At 47.3% G+C, this 26,361-nt stretch overlaps 1 protein-coding gene across 3 annotated transcripts in view; it reads right to left on the bottom strand.

Moving 5' to 3' along the window:
- The window catches only part of LOC102561347 (acid-sensing ion channel 2), a 481,367-nt gene that overhangs the window by 53,429 nt on the left and 401,577 nt on the right, over nucleotides 1-26,361 (bottom strand). For 2 of the 3 annotated variants that reach the window (XR_002094474.2, XM_019500653.2), the window contains exons 5-7: nucleotides 24,856-24,912; nucleotides 21,555-21,708; nucleotides 20,106-20,197 (exon numbers count right to left, since the gene is read on the bottom strand). Coding sequence is in view for 2 of the 3 variants with exons in the window: in XM_019500653.2 (XP_019356198.2) it covers nucleotides 20,106-20,197; nucleotides 21,555-21,708; nucleotides 24,856-24,912 (303 nt within the window). In the remaining variant the exon portion in view is untranslated. The remainder of the gene's footprint in view (nucleotides 1-20,105; nucleotides 20,198-21,554; nucleotides 21,709-24,855; nucleotides 24,913-26,361) is intronic. The other variant, XM_059726831.1, reaches the window with a different exon arrangement.

Below are 26,361 nucleotides of genomic sequence, written 5' to 3' on the forward strand. Positions count from 1 at the left end.
TAGAATGTTGTCTGTTGTGCCTGAGAATATCGTGTGGTGTTATAACTGTTGGCAACCTTTGTATAAAGAACTGTTTTGTAAATATCCTTTTATCAAATTTGGGGAGGGTCTGCCAGACAGTCTCAATGCCAACTGTTTGTTTCCTCCTAATAAAGTAAATATGGTTGTGGTAGATGATTAGGTGGACTCTGCTTGTGAGAGCAGCAAAATTAAAAAAGCCTTTACCAAGTACATGCATCACCAGAATCTTAGCATTATATATATATATATATATATATATATATATATATATATATATATCAAAATGTTTACTGTCAAAGGAAAAGGAGCTGCACCATTACCCTTAACACAAAATGCATGGTTTTGTTTAAAAATCCCAGGGATAAGCTACAGATGGTGTCCTTGGCAAAGCAGATTGTACCTAGATAAGGCCCAAATCTTTCTAGAAGCTTTTGAGGATGTCACTAAAACACCTTATGGGTATCTGGTGGTGGATTTAAATGCTTCTACCCTGGATACATTTTGATTAATAACTGAGCTTTCTCCTCCTGACCAACTGGCTGTTTACACTTAAAAAAAAACAGTGGGTGGGAATAAAAAGAGATGAGGTAGCAGCGGGCTCTTCTTTATTTCAATGCTGATTGTATCAATGTGGTGCTGACTCATTGGGACATAATGCAGCTTGTCATATGTGATGGTGACAAACTCATTGTTGCTCCCACAGACAGGGACACACTGTAGTAGTAAGGGAACTTAAAAGTCCCTGACAAGCTGATGTTCTGCAATGCCTGCGTAGACATAAAGTGAATTGAACCTTCTGGTAATATCAGCCAGGAAGGGTGTTTTTTTAACAGTGTGCCTGTGTAGGAATCCCAAAATATAGGCTAGCTCACCATCGGTAGAAAAAGCATAAGTGCTATCACTGGTTTTAGGTACAGGTGCACCAATACGTTGGTCCTATGTTGGATCGGCATTGATATAAGGCAAATTGACTACCAGCGATCAGCTTTTTTTTGGCTGGTATGGACGATAATGCCACTGATAAGTGCCCCGTGCATGCGCAGCCACAGCGTAGCATGCAGGTGGCCAGGAACGCAGCCTAGTGGCATGGAGAGCAGCTGAGTCCGGCTGGTAAGTCTGTTGTGAGGGAAGGGGTGGGGGACCTGCAGTGAGGGAGGGAGTGAGGTTGGAGCTGGGGCAGGGGCAGGCACTGCACAGCCAGGGTGAGGTTCTGGGATGCAGCTGCAAGCAGCTCATCTGGAGGATAAAAGTGGGGGGGCGGCTCCTGCTACGGCAAGCAATGTGGGAGGGCAAGGGGGGCATGTGTCCCCAGATCTGTGCATGGGGTGAGGGCAGGCTAGCACTGTGGGCTGGGACTAGAGCAGTGCAGGCTCTTCCCAGTGGGGGTTGGGCTGGGCTTTGCTTGGGGTGGGCAGTGGTGGTGCTGGGAGGGAGGGTTGGGGAGGGGTCTACAGCAAATTTTGGGGAGGCTGCAGCCCCCCTGTAGCCCTGCTTCCACCACTGCCGCCATCCTCCCCAAGCACAGCTTGGCCCAGCCCCCTGCTGGGAAGAGTCCAGAGCTGCCCCAGCCCACAGCCACAGCCCACCCTCGCCACGCATGCAGGTCTGGTGGGCACATGTCCCCCATGCCCTCCCAGGGTGCATTCAGCAGCTGGAGTCCCCCTCCCCCCCATATCTCTTGGATGAGCCACTCATGGTTCCATCCTGTGCCCTCCCATGGTTGGGCAGCTCCTGCCCCTATGCCTGCCCCAGCCCCAGCCCCACTCCCCCCCTTCCTGCAGGGGCCTTGATCTGTCTCCCCCACGCCCCTTCCCTCTCCCTTGCCTCTTCCCCCACAATAGACTTACCAGCTGGAGGTGGCTCTCCAAGCTGCCCAGCTGCATATCGAAAATAGATTGGCATAGGCCGATATGGCTCATTAAAAATTGGCCATCAGTATCGGCCCAAAAATTCTCTATTGGTGCACACCTAGTTTTAAGTCTCACTTTTCTGATCACTTGATCATAGTGCGTAACGAATTCAGGTGGAGTAGGGTGGTTGGCAGTAACATTATTCATAAAATCCAGTAACTCTGTGATGATTGGATAATATCTCCGATGCAGGAGGTACTCTCATTTTTTAGTCCCAAAAATGATCTTGAAAGGGGTGTCTTCATTGATGTTGTTCCAGCTGTGTGGGTATTGTACAGGCGACTCTTGCCATTCATGGGGGATGCATTCTGGAGATCCCCGTGAATAGTGAAATGTGATAATATGGCACTGCGTTCATGAACGCCGTCTACGTTCATGAATGCAGTACCCCTAGCTGCTGGGGGTGGGGGCATGGATGCACTGGCAATGGTGGCAGCCTGGCGGCAGTGGCAGAAGCCCAGCAGTGGCAGCAAGAGTCTGGCTGAGGGAGCCCGGTGATGGCAAGCGTGGCGCTCCCAAGAAGCTCCTGTAAGTGTATCTAAGATGCAGGTTCGGCATTCGCGAATATTTGAAACCACAAATGCTGAACCCACAAATAGCGAGGGTTTCCTGTATTTCTGCTCACCCTATCTCTAAGTTCCCCAGGAGAGCCAGAGGTTTAATTGGCTGTATGATAAAGTTCAAACTGCTGTTCTGCAGAAAAAAACCCTGGCACTGGTGTTGCTGGGCAAAGTGATGTAAAACCAACTGTCACTCATCTCATCCTTCTGGCAGAGGTATCCCTATGAGTTACAAACATGGGAGGCTTCCACCCAGGTATTAAATTTAGCCGGCCACCCCAACCATTTCACCAGCAACCACTTCTTTCTCCCCTTTCCTTTTGTTGCTAGAACTTTTTCAACCCTGTAAACTCTGTCCTGTTTGGGGTTCATTTTTTGTAGTTCTTCAGAGTAAAAAGAACCCTCAATAGGTTTGTCTTTGTAATCTTTTAGGTGGTATACAGATGGCGGCATACATCTAAGGACTTCATCCACTATGCGAATCTCATCAGTGGATGTTTGTTCATAACCTTTTTCAAATCCCCCTTTGGTCCTAGACATGGTCCCCTTTTCTGAACAGCAGTGCTGCTGCTTTCATTTTAAAATAGTCTCCATATGCAGCTTTCCACACCCGTAGAGTTTGAGAAGTTCACGTCAACAGGCCTTGCACAAATAGTTCTGTGAAAACTGTGGTTGTAGCTCTTTATAAACTCTGATAATGCATCAGTGTAGTGAAAGGTGTTGTGGGCTGTAAAATACCTCCATATCTTTGATTTTAATGTTCTGTTAAACTGCTCTACCACTACCGCTTTCACTTCACTATTCATCACAAAATGGTGAATATTATACTGCTTTAACAGTTTGCATAAAGGCTTATTTAAAAATTCTTTCCCCTGATCAGTCAGTCTATAATATGCGAGGTACACAGCCCTCTGTAAAAATGGTTTTAAAGGCCTGAGCTATTTCACTGCCCAACTTGTCTTTTAAATCCACACCTTAGGCATGCTTTGATAATATGTCTATCACTGTTAAGACGTACTTAACTCCACGGTTGTGTTTGGAAAACTGCTGCATATCCACCAAATCTGCCTGCCATTGCACATCAATATTTGAAACAACAGTCTTGTTTCCTTTAAAATGTCTTGTTGCTGGCTTGTGTAGGGTATAAGTGTCCTAATCTGAAAGTCAGGCTGTCACCCTACTTCTGTTCAATACCTTATTCTGTCTTTTGGCCACTTCAAAAAGTGAGTTCACCCCACCAAAAACTCCCAGCTTCTCTGGGAGAGTAATACAATTCCTTTAACAAAACCTCCTGTATAGACACGTCTGGTAATAGCAGTACCTGCCCCCCTCACCCTCACCCCACACTAACACCCATATGGTGCATTAAAGTGCCTGAGAACATATCTAAACTATGGTAAAATGAGGTTTATTAAGCAGGTAATGAAATACAACATTAACAATGGTCTTCACCCTCATCTTGAACAGTTGTTCAAAACTAGGTCACACAAAAAACCTTTTCTGAACAGGGGTGAGCTACTTTTCTTTTGAAAATAGTCCACTGTACAGCCCTGCTTGGTGACCTCCATGGGCTTGTAACCCTGTTCAGTAAACTCCACAGGCTAAAAGCCTTGGTTGGCAGCCATTGTCTTTCGACAAAACTGTTGCATCAGTGTTCAGGCTTGAACTTCTCTCTTTTGGACAGGAACAAAAGTAGTTCATGCAAAAGACCTTTACTTTTTGTGGGGTGCCAATATTCAGGTTTTGAAAGCTCTCTATAAAGACGTCATTTGCCTGCAAAAAGATTGTAATTAGCCCAGGCTCAGACAGTTATAAGAAAAAAACACCCCCACAAAAAATAATGTAAATGAGTTACCTCAGCAGAGCCCCTTGGGACAGGATTGCCCAACACATCCACACTCTCCATAGGTAGGTCTGATACAGACTGCTTGGGTTCTGTCACAGTTCCTGGTCCTGTTTCAGAAGTCTTGCAATCCATCTCACACTCCCAAACCTCACTCATATCTACCACTGTCTGCCTTAGCACAGTCTCAGACAAACAGAGGGCAAACTTGGGAAAGCAGAGTCTGGGTGGGCTTGCAGCCTAGGTCTCACACCTCTATTCACTCTGGTTGGTTTGGTACCGTTCTTGGGGAGGTCTGAGGCCTCTGAAACCCTATGCCGATTGGTCAGGGGTGGTGGGGTAGGTTTTTAGAGGGGTCACCCCCCCCCAATATGTTATACCTGTGCCTGGTGAGATAGGGCAGTGCCATGCAGCATTTGGAGTGGGGGTGGGGTTTGTGGCTGGTGGGCAACACTTCTGATGTCACATGTCATGTGATGGGGTGGGGAATTGCAGTCTGGAGCATTGCAGTCTGGAGCCTGATAAATCATGACTATACCATGTGGTTTAAGGCAGGTCTTGCATCATAAGGGATGGGTTTTGGGGCCTGAATGGGCTGTCCTTCTGATCTCATGGACCATGTGATGGTGGTGTCATGCACTATGTGATGGGGTCAGGGGCAGGTTTTTTGGTGTCACTCATCATGTGACTAGGGGCAGGGGCGGGGTTTGTGATGTCGCACACCATATAAGGGGAAAGGGGGTGGGGCTTGTGACATTAAAGACCATGTGATGGGGCAGGACTTCCGGTCCAAGATGGTGGCCAAGATGGCCACCTGTTAAGTTGACAAGTGGGTGTTCCTATATACTATTCACAGGCCACATACCCACAAGCAGGAATGTGTACTTTGCAGCACCTCAAGGGCTTCTAAGGCACTGCAAAAAGCACACAGCGCAGGTGAAAAGGTTCTCTGCACTGCATATTTGCAGCATAGAGCCAAAATTGGATACCAGGAAATCCTGGGATGTAAAAAACTGCTTAAAAATAAAAGTGGGGTGGTACATGTGGCTGTAGCCTGAGCTACCTGAAACTGGAGCCTGGCTTGCCAGAGTCATACTCTGGCTGCCAGCTAGGCTCTGTGCCCAGATCACCTCTGCTGCAGCCCCAGGAGACCCCCAGAACCCCAGGTAAGGCTTCTGGGGCCAATCCAGATGGTGGCTCCTGCCTCCCCTACCCTACCTGGGCAATATACCATGCACCACAGCACAGTGCAGGGGTGTTTTCTGGGGACAAGTAGCAGTGGCACAACTATGGACTGCTGCTGTTTGTCCCTGGGGAAATGCGCATACGCACTCAAGGGGATATGCCCATGGTTGCATATCCAAGATTTTGTCATTAAAATGTGTGGGTGGGGCATTTACGTTATGCAGATTAGTATTAAACAAATTTATCTTCATGTTTAGGTAAGAGAGTAAATTGTGTGCTTTACACAGGCAATACTCTTTCTGGCTGTCTTGCAAGAGTGTTTTCTATCCCTGAGGATAAGGTCCTGGGTCATCTCTTGTATAAACTTCAAAGCTAGAGCACTCAAATAGCCCTCAATCAAAGCAGTGATATGACTGTTTTCCAGGTAAGCTACAGCAGGAAAAGCATGTTTGCCAGATGCTGGAGGCATAGGGAGAGAGACAAAAATGCTGAGCACTGTACAACTCCTTTGAAAGAACACTGGGAACCATCTGTGTAGAAATAGTGGGTATGAGCTCTTTTGCTTGCTGGCAGCTATTCCATCGCTGATGGATCTCATCTCTTATGCAAGTTGAGAAATGGTTAGCTGTTTATTTAAATTTCTGGTAATTGTATTTGCCAAAATACAAAGGAAGCAAAGCAATACAACCTGTTGTTTAGCTGCAGGAATAAAGCATCCATAAAAGGAAGAAGTAGGATTAGTAGAAACTGGGGCTGTGTGAAGCTTTGATCCCTGATTCGATTAGGCGGCTATTAGGCGGTGATTTGGCCTGATTCGGTGGCTGAATCTCCAAATCTGAATAAAATCAGAGGACCCTTTAATCTCTCCGAATTGAATTGAAACTCTCCAAATTGATTCGGAGAGATTCGGAAAGATTCAGAGATCCGGACAGAGACACAGCTTTAAATGTTTTTTTCTACATACCTCTAGGTAGCAGGGGCTTGTGAATGCTGCGATGCTGGGGTGCATGAAGTGTCCCACAGAAGCATGGGGGGGGCTCCCCAGAGCACTCAGCAGCAGACCCGGAAGTGGACCAAAAGCAGGGCAGAGAGAGAAACTTTGGGATAGAAGGGAATGGCAAAAATTCTGGGCCTAATATGATAGACGGTGAGAGGTCTGGGAGATTAGAAGGGTAAAAGTACAGACAAGTATTTATGATTTATAGGATACCTGGATGAGGATGTGGAAGACAAGCCAGTCAGTAAAAATCATCAACAGTTCTACTCACTCATACCTCTTGATCAAAAGCTGTAGGCGGCAATGCCCCACAACTTACTGCACCATGACCCTACCACTTCTGGGAGGAAGCACTAGGGCAGGGATGGGCACAATACAGCCCACAGGCCAAATTTAGCCTCTCAAGAGATTCTATCTGGCCCACAGCTGCTTCTCTGAAGTAGAACTGTATCCAGGCCACAGCCGTCCTGGCTTTTGGTGCCTCTTGCCCCTCTCCCTTCCCCATGCCATAGCTGGCTACAGCATCAGTAGCAGCTATGGCTCCAGTGGCCAGGCATCCACTCCTCCCTCTAGCCTGGCCTGTCCTTCCCTGCCTTGCCCTGCCAGCGTATGCTCCAAGGCAGGGGGTGCTGAGATCCTGGCCAAGCTGAGGCTGCATACAGCTCTGAGCCTGAGGCCATTCACAGACCAGAGAGCAAAACTTTGGGTGAGAGTCAAAGCTCAGGTATGTTTCTCTCCACTGTCAGAGGGTACAGGGAGAAGAGGGCCAGGAGTCATGGGTTATCTGGGCTCTGCTGGGCTGGGTCAGGGCCTGTTAGGGGCTCAGGCACCACTAATGTGGTACCATGCTCTGTTCCACACCTGTTTCAGGCCATGCCACATGGATGCAGCCAGTGTGGCGCATGCCTGACCCTGGCGCAGCTTTTTCCTGACCCCATGTACCCAGCATGCAGCCAGATTGGGAAGGAGTTGCTCCAGCTGTGCCTATGTGGCCCAAAGTGGAATACAGGAGCAAAGTGTGGCACTGGCTTGGCCCAGTCACATGCTAAGGACTTGGGGAGGGGAAGGGTGTGCAGGGAGAAAGGGGAAACACAGCAGAGCACCAGCCCAGCCAGGACCAAATAACTTGTGGCTCCTGGCCCCCTTCTCCCTGCACCCCCTTCCTGAGTCCCTGGCATGTGGCTGGGCTGGCTTGGTGCCATGCTGTGTTCCTACGTGTCGCTTTGGGACATGTGGACACAGCTTGAGTGGCTGGCGCAACTCTTGCCTGACCCAGCTGTGTCAGGGACTTGAGGCAGGGGAGGGGGTGCAGGGAGAACTGCAGGGAGCTTGTGTGTGTGTATATATGTATCTGCACGTGTGTGTGTGTGTGTGTGTGTGTGTGTTTGTGTGTGTGCCTGCATGGCCCTTAACAGCTCAGCAAACCTCATTAAGTGGCCCTCCAGCCCAAATAATTGCCCACCCCTGCACTAGGGTATATATCTCCAAGGAAACGAAAACGCTTTGGCTATGCAGCAGGTGGCATATTTGTCCATAGTGGGCCCATCTACATGTGCCCCCATGGCATAGTTATTACTGTACCATCATTTAGTGCTACCTCTAGGGAGTGGCAGGGGGCAAGCTGCCTGCCCTCCCAGTGCCTCCTCACTGCCTGTTTACTACCACTTACACCCTACTGGCTTTCCCTCACTGTTTGCCTGCTGCTTGCCCCCTTATTACTTCTACCACTGCCTGACCCACACTACCTGACATGCTACCACTCCTTGCTGCAGTGGTGGTGAGGATGAATTCAAGATAATCCTCCAATAATTAGAATATGTACACAGAAAATTATAACAACTGTATAAATGATAACAAATGTATTAATTTTCCATATATATAATCTAATTATTGGGGGTTGTCTTAAATTCAGGGTCCTCTTGGATTTCTGTATGTATGGTAAGTCTGTCCTCAGTGGCATCTGCCTCCTAAACCAGAAATGGTATGGCCACCTAAGCACAGTGTTGGGAGCAAGCTAGTTAGCACTGTCAAATAATACTGATAATTAGTCTGCTTTAAAGCTAATAGACCTGCTTCTAGCACTGACTACATCACTTTTTGTTTAGGAGGCAGCCCATCTGGAGCAGTGCAGTGTACCTGAGGATGCCATTGCTGGAAGTGGAGAGTATAGAGATGTGTCCTTCATGTCTCAAATCTCCATCTCTAGACCAGGGAGAAAGTACTTCCCTACCTTGCAGGAGGGACTCTGAGTGTAAAAATGTTACAAAAGTGGTGATTATATGGAATCTATAATAGGAGGCTACAGAAATAGAGATGTATAATAAGAATTTACCTGGGTGAATACTGTGGTGACATTAATTAGGCCATGTGGTGCAGAATTTAATGACAAAGTCTCTGATATATGCAGGTTTGAGATCACACAGTGTGTGACCAAGACTCCTAGGGCTTATTTAAAAGGAACAATGGGTGTAATTAACAGGTTTGGGCTATGTAGTTTCTGGGTCTGATTGAAAAACACAGGGAGAAACAGGGATGTGCCCCAGCACCACCTCCTCCTGAACTTGTAGCCCTGAAACTAGCCCACTGTTTGTTGCTTTTATGGATTTCAGGTATGGACTGTTTCAAATATCCATAGCAATGGTGCAGCTACTTAAATGAACCTTTCATGTGGAAAAAGGCCCAGAGAGCCTTGAATGAATGAGGGAGATTTGACATACACAAATTAAACAGCCCTTTCATCAGAGCAATAGGAGAGCAGTTTGGCTGCACAAATATCAACTGGAGAGAAGTGCAAAAGCAGGTGCTAGGAACCTCTAGCAGGTGAAGGGAGCTCCAGCAACAACTTCTAGGCAGTGAAAGCCACCCCCAGGATGGGAACAAACCTCAAGCCATGCATAGGCAAAGCCCAGGATCATAGGGGGCACCTGCTGGGGTCAAATTGAGGTTTCTAAATAAGTATGCAACATGAAGGACTGGATCAGTCCCTCAGATATCCCAGGGACCAAGAGGGGATCAATCCTCGGCCAGTTCATCCTTTCCCTTTTCAGTATTTATTTCTCTGGTTTCTTTTCCTTTATTCCCCCTACCCTTCTTCCTGCCTTGTATCCCTCTTTCTGCTACTTGCACTTCCTTTGTGTTGCCAAAGTCAAACTCAAAGGTAGAGAAGCCTGAAACAAAATGGCTGCTGGGTCCATGTACAGACAGTACCTGATGGCCTTGGGGGAGGTAGTGGAGGGTCATGTGACCCAGAACACCATTTATATCCAAGTCTCATACCAGAAAAGGATTCTGGCTGTAGGAGCTACAAGGGTGGGGGGAGCCTCTGATGGAAGGAATCAGAGTCTGAACTCTGGACCATGAAGGGAGGATGCAGAGCAGCAGTCAGCCTACGCAACTGGTAACTGTTGGGGGGGGCACAATTTAAAGGTTCTGATGGTAGACAGCGGGGTTCGGGGCAGGCATTCAAACAAATATCTGCTCATTGCATGCTGCTGGAGCTTGCTTGATCACTGCCCTGATGGCACTGGAGCTGGTTCAGGCTTGCCAGAGCTTGGCCCTTGCCCCAGTGATGCAGGGCTGGTCCAGATTTGCCAAACCTTGGCCCCTGAGCATGCCTGGATCAGCCCCGTACCTTTACGACTGTGTGCTGGGCTTGGGCATGCCTGGATCAGCCTCACACCATCAGGGCTGTGCACCAGGCCCAGGCAACCCAATGGTACGATCCTAGTTTGGGCTCACCAGAGCACATCCCCTGGCCCCAGTGGTACAGGGATGATCCCCAAACCCTGGCCCTCCAACCCCCCTGCACCCATTTACCTTCAGAAGCAGCTCCTGAGTCCTGCCTGAAGGGGAATGGAAGGTGCAGCTGCTGGAGCTGCTCCCACCACCCTGCTTGTACTGTTGGCCACTTGTGTGTGTGCATGCATATGCACATGCACATGACGCCCTGTGCCCTGCAGCCCCAGATTTTTTCTCCCCTTTACTTCCCTTCCTCCCTTTCTATAAATGTCAATGTTCATTGATGTTTATCGATAAAATCAATTAACATTAAATCTGGGTTGGGGGGGAGGAGGCAGCAAGTGCCTCCTTCCTCTTCCTGTACCTCCCCAACACATTACCAATGGCAGCCAGGGTAAAGAAAACCCAAGGGCCTGTACTGGGAGCAAGCTAAGTACCTCAAATCTTTTCTATTTTTCTTTTGCTTGGTGAATGATACTGCAGGGTGAGGCAAACCCCAAGTGGAACATTTCTTTGAGCCAGGACCAGCACCTGTGTTTTAGTGGCTTTTGTTTCCCTGGTGGATTGGAATGTGGCTGTAGGGGCAGCAGCGACCCCTAAAAGGAGTGCTTGGGGACACCCTGAATTTCGGACTCTGTTGAGACGGCAGAAGATAAAGATTGGGGGTATGTTCTGAGCCCAAGATGGGTAGAACCTGAAAGGCTGGTATGCAACATAGGATAACAAGACCTGTAGCTCTAGCTGCCTGTGCAGGGGTCTAATGGGGCCTAGAGCCTGATGTCATGAGGGCATAGCCCAAGATGAGCCAGAAGCTTGCAGCACTGAACAATGGGCTCCAAGCTAGAAGGAAAAGCCAAAGTAAAAGTGGGAGTGGGCCAGGAAAGCCATGGTCCAGACAAGGGTTCCCTTTTCCAAAACTCTTTCGTACCTTGGGCATCCTTCCCTGTCTAGTTTATTACATTGAGACATGGCAGGAAAGAATACAGGGAGAGCGAACAAAGGGTGCTAGCAGGAAGAGGGTCCTAAAGGCAGGTGAATTGTGTTGGCACCCATGGGCATCCTACAAGGAGCTATTAGCAGAAGACAAAAAAAGCAGAACTGCTTAATGACTACTCTGCATTTTTTTCATTAAAAAGACAAACAAACATTGCAACCAGGCTGCTAATAAAAATAATATGAAAAAGAAGAGGTAAGAGCTGTGGGTCTTAAAAAGCAGAGCACATCACAAAGCTTTTGACAAACTTGAATGAATTTAAGTCAGCAGGGCTTGATGAAATTCATGCCAGAGTGATAAAATAATTGCCTGAAGAAATCTGGGAGTTACGGGCAATATTTGGAAAGTCATGGATGACAGATAAGGTCCCAGAGGACTGGAGATGAACTTTAAGAAATGAAAAAATAGGGAATTGTAAATACAGAGGAGAATGAGCGCTGATTACTAGTAGTCAGCATGAATTTATTACAAATACATCACACCAAACCAACTTGACTTCCTTCTTTAACAGAATAATTAGTTCGTTGGATGAAGGGAATGTAGTGGACATAATGTGTCTGGATTTTAGTATGTCTTTTGATGCAGTTTCATATTATCATAAGTAAACTACATAAATGGGGGATTCATAGAATTACTGATAGGTGGATGTATACTTGGCTAAATAAATGTAAGCAGAATGATTGTTAATGAATGACAGGAAGTTTAGCGTGGTTCTTCAAGGGTGTGTTCTGGTCTAGTGCTGTTTACTATTTCTGTTAATAACTTGGATGCAGGAATGGAGAGCTTTATGATCAAATTTACAGATGACACAAAACTCTGAGGGACTGCAAACACTTCAGAGAAATAGTGTTCAGCTTTTTGACCCATGGGCCAGATGAGTGGCACAAGGCCTGTCTGTGGGTCAGATCGAGCCCTGGGGCCTGGCACTACCCTCTCCTATGCCCCATAGACCAAGATCGAGTCCTGGTGGCCTACTGCTGCCCCTTCCTGGCCCCCCACACCAGGCTTGGGTCCTGGGGCCCAGCATCATGCCCATCTGTTGCTACACTGATATTGGGTGCTGGATCCAGTGTTCAGGGCCCAGGGTTTCCCATGGGGCTAGAGATTTGGCAGCAGAGAGAGGTGGCATTGCTCACCTGCCACCAAATTTATGGACATGGTGCCATGGGCTGGAAGTTGAACACCTCTGCTTTAGAGGACTGGGTTAGAATTCAAAAGGATCTTGATAGACTGGAGACCCAGATGCTAGAGAATAGAATAAATTCAAGACAGACATATGTAAGAGAAGAAAAATTAAATGTATAAAGGTAGACTGTGAGCTAACCACAAGCACAACAACAGGAAGAGCTGAGCCACCTGCCCCCACAACCTCCTCTGAAGTGCCAGAGAAGGAGACCAGCCTCTAGGGGAACTTTGAGAGGTGTGGAGCACAAACTCAGATTCTCCCTTGTTCCCCTGAATTTCCTTTACTATGGCCCTCAGCTCATCTGCTTCCAGATCCAGCTCCTCCTCTGTCACTGGAAGGCTCATGCTAGGAACTGAAATTGGGGTGGAGAATGTCATGCTGCTGCTGGTTAGTGGTGTTACTGGTGGTGGTGCAGGTGCAGGCACTGCTACTACCTCCTTGCTCCCACTAGTAGCAGAAGACTCATTTCTGCCAGGAAAGAGGGGCAGGGGGAACTTGCAGCTCTCCCTCTGCCCCCTCTCCCTCCACTGCCAAAAGACCTGGCACCTGCCTTTCCAGCACGCTTCATAATGTTTGGTGTGCTGCAAAATGTGTGTGTGTGTGTAATATATGTTGTGCTTTCCTGCACAGTGATGACACTGTCAGGGAAAACACAGATTTCTTTTTGTGGTGGGAAAGAATCAAGACAGACTAACAAGAACGAATAAGAGGATTTGGGGGGAAAAATAAGTTGAAAGGAATGGATAGGAATAACAATAGGTATTTGTTAGACCTTACTCCATGTGGCGCCCAATGACTAGGGAGATGGCGATCCAATTGCTCATAGATCCTGTTATTCATTAGCCAGAGCAAGCAGGGAGAAAACACCAGCACACATTGCTTGCAACAGCTTTATTCAGAATGGAGACAGCTTTGGGCGAGCTCCCTCACAGACACCCAATCTATGAACACGGGGAGCAGCATTGAACAATATTTTTTTTTCACATTTTATACACCTTGGTTTATGCTCATTAACATTTACTCCACCTATGTCCCTCCTTGGGTTCCACCCATTTCTCCTCCCATCACAAGCTCTGCCTCGGTTTACTGATTACTTCATTAGCATGGAATTGCCTATGCATTTCATTCATGTACATGCCTCTGCTATGAGCGCATGCATAAGGCCATGAACTCGGGTACTCTCAGTCAATCACTGTTTTTTCTGGTTCTTGCTGCCTTCAGTACCACCTCCAAGGTCTTGCTTCTGCTTTATCTCCTGACGACAGCTAGTGGGCTGCATCTTTTTCTCCATATACAATGGGCTCTAACACTACAACTTGGTTAGAAAACTGCTTGCCTAAGCATTTGTAAGGTTATTTTTAATACATCATTCTCCCTTGTGACCAGCAACTCTGCTGAGACACAGAAAAAAAGGCCTTTATCCAGCTGCAAATCCAGTGCTTCCCCAAAATCCACATTATTGTCACCCTAACAGTATTGTAGGCAAGGGTAAGTAGGAAAAGATTGGATACAACTTACAAGAAGAGAGACTAGCTACCAAGAGACTAGCTAGCAAGCCGGAGCTTTTCAGATGCTGCTGGTCCAAGAAAGAGACAGCTCACAAAAGGCCCAAGTCACTTCAGACACAGCTTGATATGTTGTTTCTATGTCCCACCCCTAGAGCACTGTGATTGGAAGGGAACTCAGAGAAAGATCAGTCACTGGCCAACTACAGATGTCACTATCAGAGCAGTCTTCCCCCCACCCCCTCAGCCTTTTCCAAATATGGAAGATTACTCCATCCCACTCCCTCCTCTCAGTTTTTGTGTCCTGCTAGCCTTCCAAATCTCTGAATCTCTCTGAATTGATTCAGAGGTTTCCAAATTTGGAGAGCTTTGATGATTCGGGCAGTCCCCAGTGGCTGCAGTAGGGAGCTGCAGCTGACTCTGAGCTGGTAAATACTAGGGGTGGGGACGAGGGGGCTGGGGGGGGGAACCATACTTGAAATATGTATACCTAGTTAGAGATTTGCCATACATTTGTTCACAACATTACCAAATTATTGCTTATGATCCAAACAGAATAATTGCTACTCTTCCAAGCAGGAACAATTGGAAGTCCTCGCACGCAGTCATGGAGCTATGACCTGACTGGAATCACAGAGACTTGGTGGGATAGCTCACATAACTGGAGCAGTCATGGATGGTGTAGTACAGGGCATAGGGTCCAGGCAGCTGCGGCAAGAAGGGGAGGGGCTGCTTTTCCCCTGCACCAAGCAGCAGCATCTGCCTGGCCACTGCCGCTGCTCAGTGTGGCCAGGTGGTTCAGAGCAGGCGTGGGAGTGGGGATGGGGCTCGGTGTGCAGGTTTCAGCTGGCCCACTCCAGCCGGGGTGAGTCAGAAACAGGCACGGGGTGGGCTGTGGTTCAGGCGGGGCTGTGCGCTGTTGGCGGTGGCAGGGAGGAGCTGCAGGCTGCGTGGGCTCTGGGCTGTTGCCCAGGGGAAATGGGGGGGGATGGTGCCAACTTGCCGACAGCAGCTCTACAGATCTGCCTATGTGGCCTGTAGGCCCAAATAATTGCCCGCCTCTGGTGTAACACATTGGGGTCCAAGGGGAAGCTGTGATGCCCACTGGTGACTCTGCGACTATGCTCCACTCTGCCCCTAGGGTGCCTTCTCATCTCACCAACCATGCCTTGATGGAATAATAAGGTTAACAAGGAGGGTGCCCACGGGCCTTTGCATGGGTCCCAGTATAGATGAACCTTGCCACTGGGGCTACCAGGCCCCGTGCAGGGCCTCTATGGCTCCCAGACCCCATATAGGGCCTCTCTGGTTGATGTGCCGCCTGGGCACCTAAAGCCTTGAGAGTTAATTGTGTGTCTCCAGTCTCCCCTACACCATGCCTCAAGCCTCACGGGTGTTACAATAACATTATTCTCCTGTCAGGGCTTCAGCCTCTGCCCCTTTACTCTAGCTAGGCCTTCTAGCTCAGGCCCACTGTATCAGACCTGGCTTTGAGGCACTAGCTCTGGTTTGGCCCTTTTGGGCACCGGGCCCCTGTCCCCTGTCAAGCTGTGCCCCTGTCAGGCACTGGGCCCCTGACTCCTACCTGGCTCTGCCTGGCTCAGTGACTCAAGACTTGAGCCTGCCCCTGGCAAGGTTCAAGACAATAGTGTGCCCTCAGGCACTAATGGGACCACTGTATACCACCCCTATGGTCCCAACCCAAACCATCAGTATAACTACAACATAAACATAAGCTCCCAGGCTACAACATAAATACCAAAAGAAGAAGCAGCCCTCTGTCCCTTTAAAAGGGAAAATCTTTCCCTCATCTCTCACTTAGGATAGCCTCCCAGCCCTGGGCTATATCCAGATGAGCTCCCCTAGCCTCACTGGGGCTCTGTATGCAGCAACACAGTCCCTTCAGGAACCTTGCTGCCAGGAGCTCTCCTGATGGCAACTGGGGACTGACTAGTTTGCTAGTCCAAGCCTCAGGCTTATTCTCCCAGGGCCCTGCCCCCTTCCAGTTGATGGACTGCCAGGGCTGCCTGCAGGTGCCTGCTAATTGCCCCAATTGCCCCCTTGCTATGGTGACCTGAAGCAGCTGCACCTTGCCTCGCCTGCAGTGTTCCCTTGCTGGGCTGCTTCCTTCCCTTTAAAGGAACAGAGAGCCCCATGCTGTCTGTTACAGATGGGTATAAACTGTTCAGGAAGGATAAGCAGGGGAGAAGAGGAGGAGGAGTTGTCCTTTATGTAAAAGAGCTGTACATAAAAGAACTCCAGTATGAAACTGGAGATAGCCGTGTTGAAAGTCTCTGGGTTAAAGTCAGAGGGGACAGCAACAAATGTGATGTGCTGGGTGACTGCTATAGACCATCAGGTCAGAATCACAGGCCCAAGTTCTCATGGGGGACTTCAGTCACCCTGACATCTGCTGGGAGGGCAACACAGCAGTGCACAGCCAATCTAGAAATTTTTTGGAGAGTGTTAGGGGACAACTTCCTGGTCCAAGAATTGGAGAAGCCAACTAGGGACCATGCTCTTCTTGCCCTGCTGCTCACGAACAGTTAAGAATTGGTGAAGAATGTAAAAGTGGATAGCAACTTGGGCAGCAGAGATCACTAGATGATTGAGTTCAGGGTCCTGAGGAAAGGAAGGAAAGAGGGCAGCAGAGTAAGGAACCTAGACTTCAGAAAAGCGAACTTCAACTCACTCAGGGAACTGATGGATAGCAGACAACAGTAGTGAAAGAACAGGTTAGGGACTCTGAGAAAAAATGGACATACACAAGACCATGGGGCCAGACACGATGCACATAGCCCAATGGATGTGATGCTGAATTGGCTGATGTGATTGCATAGCCACTGGTCATTATCTTTGAAAACTCATGGTGTTCAGGGGAGGTCCCAGATGATCAGAAAAGGGCAAGATCCCTTCCCATCTTTAAGAAAGGGAAGAAGGAGGATCTAGGGAGTTACAGACCAGTCAGCCTCACCTTAGTCTCTGGAAAACTCATGGAACAGTTCCTCAAGGAATCCATTTCTAAGCACTTGGGGGAGCAGGTGATTAAGAACAGTCAGCATGGATTCACCATAGGTAAGTCATGCCTGACCAACCTGACTGCTTTCTATGACAAAAATAACTGGCTCTGCGGATGCGGGGAGATTAGTGGATGTGATAAACTTTGACTTTGAGCCCAAAAGCTTGCAGAAAAAGATATTTTTTGGGTGATTTCCCAGGTGGTCTAATAAAAGGTATCATTTCTGAACCAGGAGTTCTAGATTTTTGCATGACTTTAGCAAAGCTTTTTTTGATATTGTCCCCCGCAACGTTCTCGCAAGCAAACTAAGTATATCTGGGTTGGATGAATGGACGGTAAAGCTTAGGTTAACTATTAGGAAAAAACCTTTCCCACTAGGAGGGTAATAAAGCACTGAAACAGGCTACCCAGAGAGGTTGTGGAATCTCCATCCTTAGAGGTTTTTAAGACCCAGCCTAATAAAGCCTTGTCTGGGATGATCTAGTTGGGGATGGTCCTGTTTTGAGCAGGGGGCTAGACTAGATTATCTGCTGAGGTCCCTTCCAACCCTAATTTTCTATGATTTCTATGCTTGGAATGTAGTGACTTGTTAAATTCAAGACATGTTAATGAGATAATCCTTTCCTGAAAGGGAAAAACATTGCAACACAAGAGTGGATTTTGCCTTTCCCCACCCGCACCCCCCCGGCCCCACCCAAAAGGAGAGAATGGATTTGTGCAGTGCAGCGAGGACATTTATTTATAGATAGATAGATAGATAGATATACATATGCCTGTTAAAGCAGGAAGAAGGCCTGTCTCTGGAGCATGTATGGTATTGAACCTTGATCAGTGGGGTGAGTAAATTTATAAAAGAAGATATATTGTCAGGGAAAAACCTGACCCCCAGGTATCTGGAAAGGAGGGCTATCAAAACAGGGAGGCAACAGGGAGGCACCCAGAATCAGTATGCATATTGATCAGCTAGGAGTGGGAAGTGTTCAAAGGAAAGGCCATTATCAGGGGAAATCCAGGTGCCCAAGCAGAAAGGAATTATTTGGAGAATTCACTTTCTTTCTGAGGATTGCATAGAAAAGAAAAAAAGATCAGGGGAGCTGGCTTTAAGGTATTTATAAGGTGTCTGATGGGAAGACAAGGTCTTGAGTTACTTTTTATTGTGCAATCTATCTTTTTTGTACAATAAATATTGTTTGTTTTATACTATGTATATATATTACACACACACACACAAACAAACACATGTCGGGGGGGGAGGTGAAATGAATGTTCAGTGCAATTGACAATTACACGTATATAATCTCTGCAGAGGTGAGGATCTATATTTTGCAAACCAAGGGTGAAGATCCCAGGAGCTGGAAAAGTTTCGCTCGTAGGAACTTCAAGGTCTGGTCAAGAGCTGGGGAGACTGAGCTGTGCTGAGGGTAAGGAGTTTGCCCACAAGTGCAAAAATCTAGCCTGTTCCTTAAAAACACACAGCAGAACAGGAGGGAGAGACCTAGGGCTCTGGCATCACCTCAACAGTGGTTTGTCATGGGGGGGCTGAGAGTGTAAGGGCCATATCCTGATTGGCCTCTGAGAAGTATTGACACAGCTTTGAGGTGCCTCAATCGCTAACACAATCCAGTTCCCCTGGTGCAACAGTCATTTTGCTGCCTGGATATCAGGACTTCTTGTGCACCTCCAGGGCAGTAGGCTGAGAATGCTCAGAAATGCTTTCCTGAAGATTTACCTTCACTTATGCTGTGTTAAAATCAGAATATGCCCAGGAATTGCCTAATATCAGTGTAAATTCCCAAATCCTTAGCCAAAGAAAAGCTGTCACTAATGACCAGGCAGGGAGAGGAGGAGAACACTCCTGCCTTTTAGCCCAGTTACCTAGGGGATTATGCTACTTGCCAAGGGTGTAAAAGACTATGGTTCTACACCTTTATCACCCAAGTGTCTTCTACTTCTAGCATGCTACTTTCACCACCAGGATATGGACTAGCCATTCCCCAGAACACTTTCTGTTTATCCTACTGAAGCTGGGCAGCCAGGAGAGTAAGAGTCAGGGATCTAGAAGGATAGCAAGCAAGGAGTGTGACCTTGTGGCCCAGTGAAAAAGGGCTTGTGGCCTGCAAAAGAGGGAGCTGGGTTCTGTTTCCAAAGATGTTCCTGTACGTGTTGAGCAGAGCCCAGGGCACTGCAGGCCAATGTTCAAGGACAGAGCAGGTACAGCCTAGGCAGCAGTAGTGCAAGCTTCCCCCACCAATGTATTTCAATCAGAACCTGAGTAGGGCAGGGGAGAGAAGTGTTATTTGCCCTTTCAATTCCCCTGGCAATGGTGACAATTATTGAAAAACCTAGGATGATGGTCTTGCTATACACTCTGCTGGGACTTGCCAGATCCTTTTGCACAACCTCCTAAACTGTGATGATTTCCAGTTACAGCTGGCTTTAGCCAATCAAACCAGCACCCTAGAAAGTGAGCAGCTCTATATTCCCTTACTAATAAGCTGAGATACCCCAGCTACTGAGCCAAATCATCCACATACCCTGATTTGTCTTGATCAGGTAGCAACTGGCAGCATCTACATAAGATGCTGACTGCACAGTTGTTACTATGCAGTCATTTAGTGCTGGCGTTACTGCACGGTAACATCTCTGCATAGCTTTGTGGTGATGCTGACTGTGCAGTAGTTCATTGCTACTACTGCACAGTAAGCATCTCATGTAGATGCGACCACTGTGTACGGCAAAGATAGGGACAGTGCCCTCTTGTTCAGAGGTAGAACTGAGTCTATACTGATCTCAACAGGGAGTAGCTTTGCTTCCAATCACCTTAAGGGAGGGGGGGGAGAGGGGGGATCATGATCCCAAGACATTCACCCACTCAGTGCAGGAAAGAAAATGAGAGATGAACTTTACGTTACAATGGATAATTACTGTGATGGTTCCAGGACTCCCAGGCCACTGTTTTAAAAGCACAGTATAAGCACACTCAATCTGCACAAACACCCTTCTACTTCATTTGCCTTTTATGTACAACCCCCCAACCCTGCATATATGCACTCAGTGTGTGGCTGTATGCACTGTCCCTCTGTCTGTTGTTCTCAGCATGGATGCATACACTGATTCAGAAATTCATATGATAAGAATGGTCCTTACCAAGTAAGGCTGCCACTTCGTATGCTTTCTTCTGTTCAATGGTCTCGTAGTTGAGTGCTTCAAAAAATATATCCAGCACAAGAATATTCTCTCTGCACAAACAGGACAATGGCATCAGAACACCTGCTGCCTAAAGCTACCTGGGCTTTGTAAGAAGAAGTGAAGAGTGACCCATCTCCTCTCTTCTACCGCCTCTGAGAAAGTCTCAGCACACCAAAGATACACTTCTAGATTCATGGATTTAAGGCCAAAAGAGCCCATTCTGATGACCCAGCCTGAACTCCTGTGTAGTACAGTCTGGAGAACTTCACCTAGGGGAGCCCCTCACCCAGCCCAGATACTATGGTTGAGCCAGGGCAAGCCACTCAGTCTTCACTGCATCTTTCTCTTGCAGGGAAAGCCAGGTTAGATGTCATGTGAGAAAAGAATGCTGGTCACCTGAAACTGTTGCTGGTCCTTTCACAATAATCACACATATAGTGTGAGATGGGAGTGGGGCTGGGGGTGGGGCAGGATTGGAGGAAGAGTCTAATTCCTTCACCAATCATTAGAACTCTTCATTCCAACCATTAATCCAATGCAGAGTGCTGTTCACTCACTCAGAGGAGCAGCACCTACAGTTCAGAAATGGACACTAAGGTTATATCTTCACTTCCAGAAAAGCAGTGCTTTTACCTCACCAGCATTATATTGAGGTAGAACAGGAGGGTCAAACTCATTTGGCCCCATAAGCTGGATGAATAGCATGGGTCTCCCTGCAGGCTGGATCTGGAGCATGGGGCACCCTGTGGGCTGGGCATTTATACACAGGCTCTGGGAATGGCGGGGGAGCTTTAGTTAGAGCAGCTCCGAGAGCCGCTCTAATTAAAGTGCCCGGAGCTTCATGTGTATCAGCGTCCCCACTGATAAATGGCGGCAAGGTGCTTTAACTAAAGCTCATCAAACAAGTTTTAGTTAAAGCACCCCCATTGCTATTTTTCAGCACAGGGATGCTGATACATGTGACGCTGGAGTTTGCTGGGCTGCGATAATTGTCACATAACTACAGCACATCAAAGCAGCCTCACTGCACCTGTATAGGTGCCCAAAGATTTGAATTGGTCCACAGGTATCCAGCCTCTGGCCTCTATGTTTAACACTCCTAATTGTAGAATTCTAATGGAGACAAGGCTCTCAAACCAAGGGGGTGAATCTCAAGTGGGAGCAGAGAGTTGACCTCAAGCAACTACACTGAGGAAAAACCTACCTGTGTCTTATCTGAGGAAAGGTTTTACATGGTGTATTACATGGCACTTTATCTTTGCAGTGAATGCATCACCAGCATTTGGCACCAGTACCAGCTGAGTTAAGCACTGAATCGATCTGGCCCTTGGAAGCCTGCTCTGAAGAAGCTTTTTACATTATAAATTAAATTAGATAAACTATTCTAGCACTGGTGCCTGCACTTACGAGATGTATTTTTCCGACTTGTTGAATTTTTTCTCCAGATACTTGGCTGAAGTCTTGCTGGGGATTTTCACCATGGATAGCTCTTTGTTGTACCTTGTTAGGTTGCACGGTGTGCTGCAGATACAGTAATTGCTGTCCTTTTCAACAAGCATACCTAGAAAAAGACGAGGGAACTGAGTCACATGGGATTACATCAACATCCACTTTCAAGAGTTACTGGGCATAGCCTACAGATATAACCTTTCTTTGATTCAAAGCAGATTGGGAGTGGAAGGGGCAGGCAGTTCTACCCAGGGAAGGGTCAAACAATCAGCAATATGTAAAGGCCATTTCTGTCAAATTCCCTATCATTCAATCCACCGCTTCACTACTGTGGCCATTCCTACCCACCTGTAACATGGGAGAAGCCTGTCCCATGGACTCATTCAGATTCTGGGTTTTGGCTGGGGATGTATAAAGAAAGGGAAGAGACCCAATGTTATGGCTGCCTATTCAGCATAACTGCCCACTAGTATAGTTCTTGTACTTCAAGAGGTTGCATTTGGATAAACTATAATGGAGGTGATGTGATGGGGTGGAGGTGCAAAACAATGACATTGTTAAAAGTATCTAAGTGACTTAGGAGCCTACAGCTCATTTTCAAAAAAGGCTTAGAGTCAGGTACTTAGAATGCTTAGGATCCAGGTACTTTTGACCCCCCACCCCCACCCCCCAGCATCTAATTTCAAGTGATTTCAATGGCAATTATGTGCCTTGGGTGCCTTGAAAATTCCTGTAGGTCCTAATTGGTCCTAATTAGGCACCTATGATTAGGACCTTAGGGATTAGGCACCTAAGATCTTTAAAAAAATGTCCCTAAGTGCCCAAGTCATTTTAAAAATAGGACTTAGTCTTCTAAGTTTCCTAGGCCCAGACCCTCAATGTTATTTTGATATCTGATGCCCATGATTTTTAATAGGAGTTAGGTGCCAAATACCAGATCTGGGCCTCAGGCAGTTTTGAAAATGTCCTAAAATATCTTAAGACACCTCTGAAAATGGGACTTGGTCTCCCAAGTAATTTTGTGCTTTTGAAACTGTTATCCCTTATTTTTATCCTTCTCAAAACATGATTAGCTGAGATTGCTCTGGTGGTGAATTACATGAAGATTAAAAGAGATGAAAGACTATGAAAATGACCAGTTACAGGACCTTCTACCAATATTCCTCCCATTAGCCTTGCAGTTTGGATACTTAGCTAACAACAGTACTGACGTGTAAAGTCTCAGTCTTTTGTAAACAACCTTCACTGGGACCCACTGCACATCCATAGGGACTTCACTGACACATTAATACAAGAGATGAATACATTCATCAGAGTCCACAATGAGTGGTCTAATGCAGAAAGTATTGGTAGGCATGGTCAGAGTTAAGGTTGTTTGTGTACCCATCAGTGTAGAGTCTTCCCTGTTGTACCTGAGGGCTTATTTCAAAATGATTCATCTTGACCTTTTGAAACTCTGCAAGAAAAATTACCTCTCCTCATGAACTAACCACAACAGATTAATAATATTATTTTTTGTCACTGTCACAGCAGTCATAAACCAGGACCTTATTGTGCTAGGTGCTGTATAAACACAGAGAAAAAAAGATGACCCGTGACCAAGATAGTTGTCTTTTTCCTACCAGGAGCGAGCCACTCACACACCTGCTGTGACTTCTAAAGACCTAGAACTGCAGGGTTGGGTTGGATGCAGACCACACAGGTGAATAACACAGACATTTCTGAGAGCTCCTGCAAGCTCAGGGGAACCATAGCAAAAATGTGTGCCCTTGCCATGTGTCAATGATATTACTGTAACATCTTTTAAGAGCCCCAAAACGAATGGACAGCACTTAGCTTTGGGGGGACCCGTGGGTGCGGAAGACATTCAAGAACAACAGTGAATCTCAGTGCTGGGGGGTTAAAGTTTCATGATGGTTGGGGTGTGATGATGTTGAACAGCAGGGATGGGACTTAGTCTATTATGGATCTTCTTAAACCTTCCTGCTGGCTGCTTTTTCTGACTTGGGCCACTTGCCTGCCCCAACCCTGCTTCCGACAATGTGCCATATACGATTCCTCCAAATTGGGGCTGATACATGCCCAGAACATGCTGGGCTCTTAGGAATATTGTGTGCACTATTTATCCAAATTTCTCTTCTCTAAAGCATGCAACTGAGGAAATGTTGCTGAGAAGTATTCTGAATGAAGCTAAGGCTTGGTCCCATAGTCCCGGAGTAACCAGCAAATGCTGTTGTCTCCAGTCCCATCACAAACCATTTGTTTGCTGTCTGCTGTATGTTAATCAAAGAATACAGTCAGGCCTCGATTTACACGGTGGTTACGTTCTTGAAACAACACCGTGCAAATAGAAATCATGTAAAAAGATACCACGGGTCTATCGGAAATAAGGGTTTAGGTTCCAGGCTCACAAGATGACTTCTCATTTATCCAATCCCCGCCTCCACTCATGCACCGGAAAGAGCTGGGGCTGCACTGGGTGGGCAGCAGCAGTGCTGGGAGAAGGCTATGATGAAATTTGGGGTGGTTGCAGCCCTCCCCCGTAGTCTGCTCCCAGTGTTGCTGCTGCCTGCCCTGAGCTCAGCCTGGTCAGCCCCCACTGAGAAGAGCCCAGTGTGGCCCACAGCTGCAGCCCGCCCTGCCCCATGAAGATCTAGGGGGCACATACTCCCCCCGTGCCCTTCTAGGGTGCATGCAGTGGCAGTAGCTGCCCCCCCCGCCGTGCCTCCCAAATGAGCCACAGCTCTATCTTGCACCCACCCCACCCTGGCTGGGCAGCATCTGCCCCTGCCCCCCTGCCCCACTCCCTCCTTCACCACGGGGGGCCATGATCTGCACCTCCTTTCCCTCCCCCCCTCCCCTTCCACCACACCAGACTTACCAGCTGCATGCAGCTCTCCAAGCTACCTGGCTGTGCTCCTCACTGCCTACATACTGCACTGTGGCTGCATGCATGCATGGGCATTTATTGGCCAAATTATCGGCCGCATTGCACCGATTTCTGATACAGCCAATTTTCTTTATTGCACCGTGTAAAAGTGAATCCATACCGTGTACAAAAATAAAGGGTCACAATTAATTGACCGTGCATAACTGAAACCGCGCTGCAAAAATACTGTATAAATCGAGGCCTGGCTGTACTGACAAAGAGACTACAGGCAGCTTGGGAGGTACCTCCCCTCCCCCCATTTGATACCCACATCATTCATCACCATTGTAAAGGGTCCGAGTGAGCCTGAGAATTTGTGGCTGTACTAACCTAGAGCAGGTTCTGCACATTCCTTATACTGCTCAGGAGTACAGAAAGGTGCATCCCCTGCATAGAAAAGAAACAGAAGACAAGAGGGAAATACACAGAGTCAGAAAACAGATGCTGGTGTCAGAGCAGCAACTAGCACGTTTGGCATCAACAGCATGAAAGCAGCCATACTTACGTATTAGACAACCTCTTGTTAGTGTACCCAGTACAAACAGCCTAGGAAGAGGTGCATTTGGGGACGATGAGGCTGGAAGGCAGGATGCAGGGTGAGATGTGAAGCAGGTTAGAGTCAGCATCTCACTGTAGCTTCCCCACTGGAGTTAGGTACTCTGTATGTAAAATAGGCAGGATGGCACAGAGCTAGGCCACTTTGTCAGATTTCTGGGAAAGGTCTGTTTGGCCTAAATCAGCATTTGGATTGGAGGCCTGAAAGTATCATCCAGGTTCTACATAAAGCAGTCATTGATCAAATAAGTTGCCTCTTCCTCCTTTTCCAAACTAAACAAAAGACTTGGCATGATGCAAGAGCGCAATAAGCAAATTAATTTCTCACACCTGCCTGTAACCAAGTATGTCTGCATGGAAGTCTTAGTTTTACCCTAAAATCATCAAAACAAACCCTAAAATCTCATTTCCAGCTTCTCCCAGAAGTTTGTATTTCCTGAGTTTCCCCTCAATGGACATCTCTTTTGATGCTCCTAATTACTTTTCTTCCAAGATTCTTAAACTCCTTATTCTTCAGGATTGAATTTATGCTTCTGTATCTGTGCTCCTGAAGTGAACCCACATGGTCTTACTGCTGGCTGAATCAGCATAAACAGCCCTGCATCTGTATGGAGGGATCTTAGCACTTCGCATCTTATTGAAAACATACTGTGCTAAAGATGGGGCATGAAATATAGTCTCTGACCATTTGAGGCCATCCATGAGCACAAGGTGCAGGTAATTAAATTCCTAATTAGACCCCTTTTATAGGTTCAGTGGAGCATGGTTTCCTTCATCATCTCCAGTGAAAAGATGCTAACCCTGCTAAACAGCATTTGCATTCTGCCTCAGAGGTGTCTGGTCTTCAGTAGTCAGTAAATCAACCCAAGAATGCAGTTTGTGCCTTAGAATATATGGGAATAATCATGCTCCTCTATATGCACTTCTGCATATTAACTACAACCTGGTAATCCCCCTGGATTCAGAGAGGTGGTGATAGTCTTATAGCCTGCTTCAAGTCCATGAAGTCAGTCTACCTACTCAGGCAGGTGGGGTGAAAGGAGGATTCCACTGGTCTCAGTGGGATTCCTGCCCTGGTTTCCTTCTGCATTGTCATATTTAGTGGGTTCTTGGGCTCTGGGGGTGCAGCTACATGAGATGCTACATCATCGTAGCAATGAGCTACTATGCTGTAAATCATTGCTACAACAATGTAGCATCGCTGGGCACGAACTGGGGTGCCAACGCTATTGCGCAGTAGCAATAATCTACTGCACAGTGGCTCATTGCTATTGTGCAGTA

Source organism: Alligator mississippiensis, chromosome 4, assembly GCF_030867095.1.
Source record: "Alligator mississippiensis isolate rAllMis1 chromosome 4, rAllMis1, whole genome shotgun sequence".
Lineage (NCBI taxonomy): Eukaryota > Metazoa > Chordata > Crocodylia > Alligatoridae > Alligator > Alligator mississippiensis.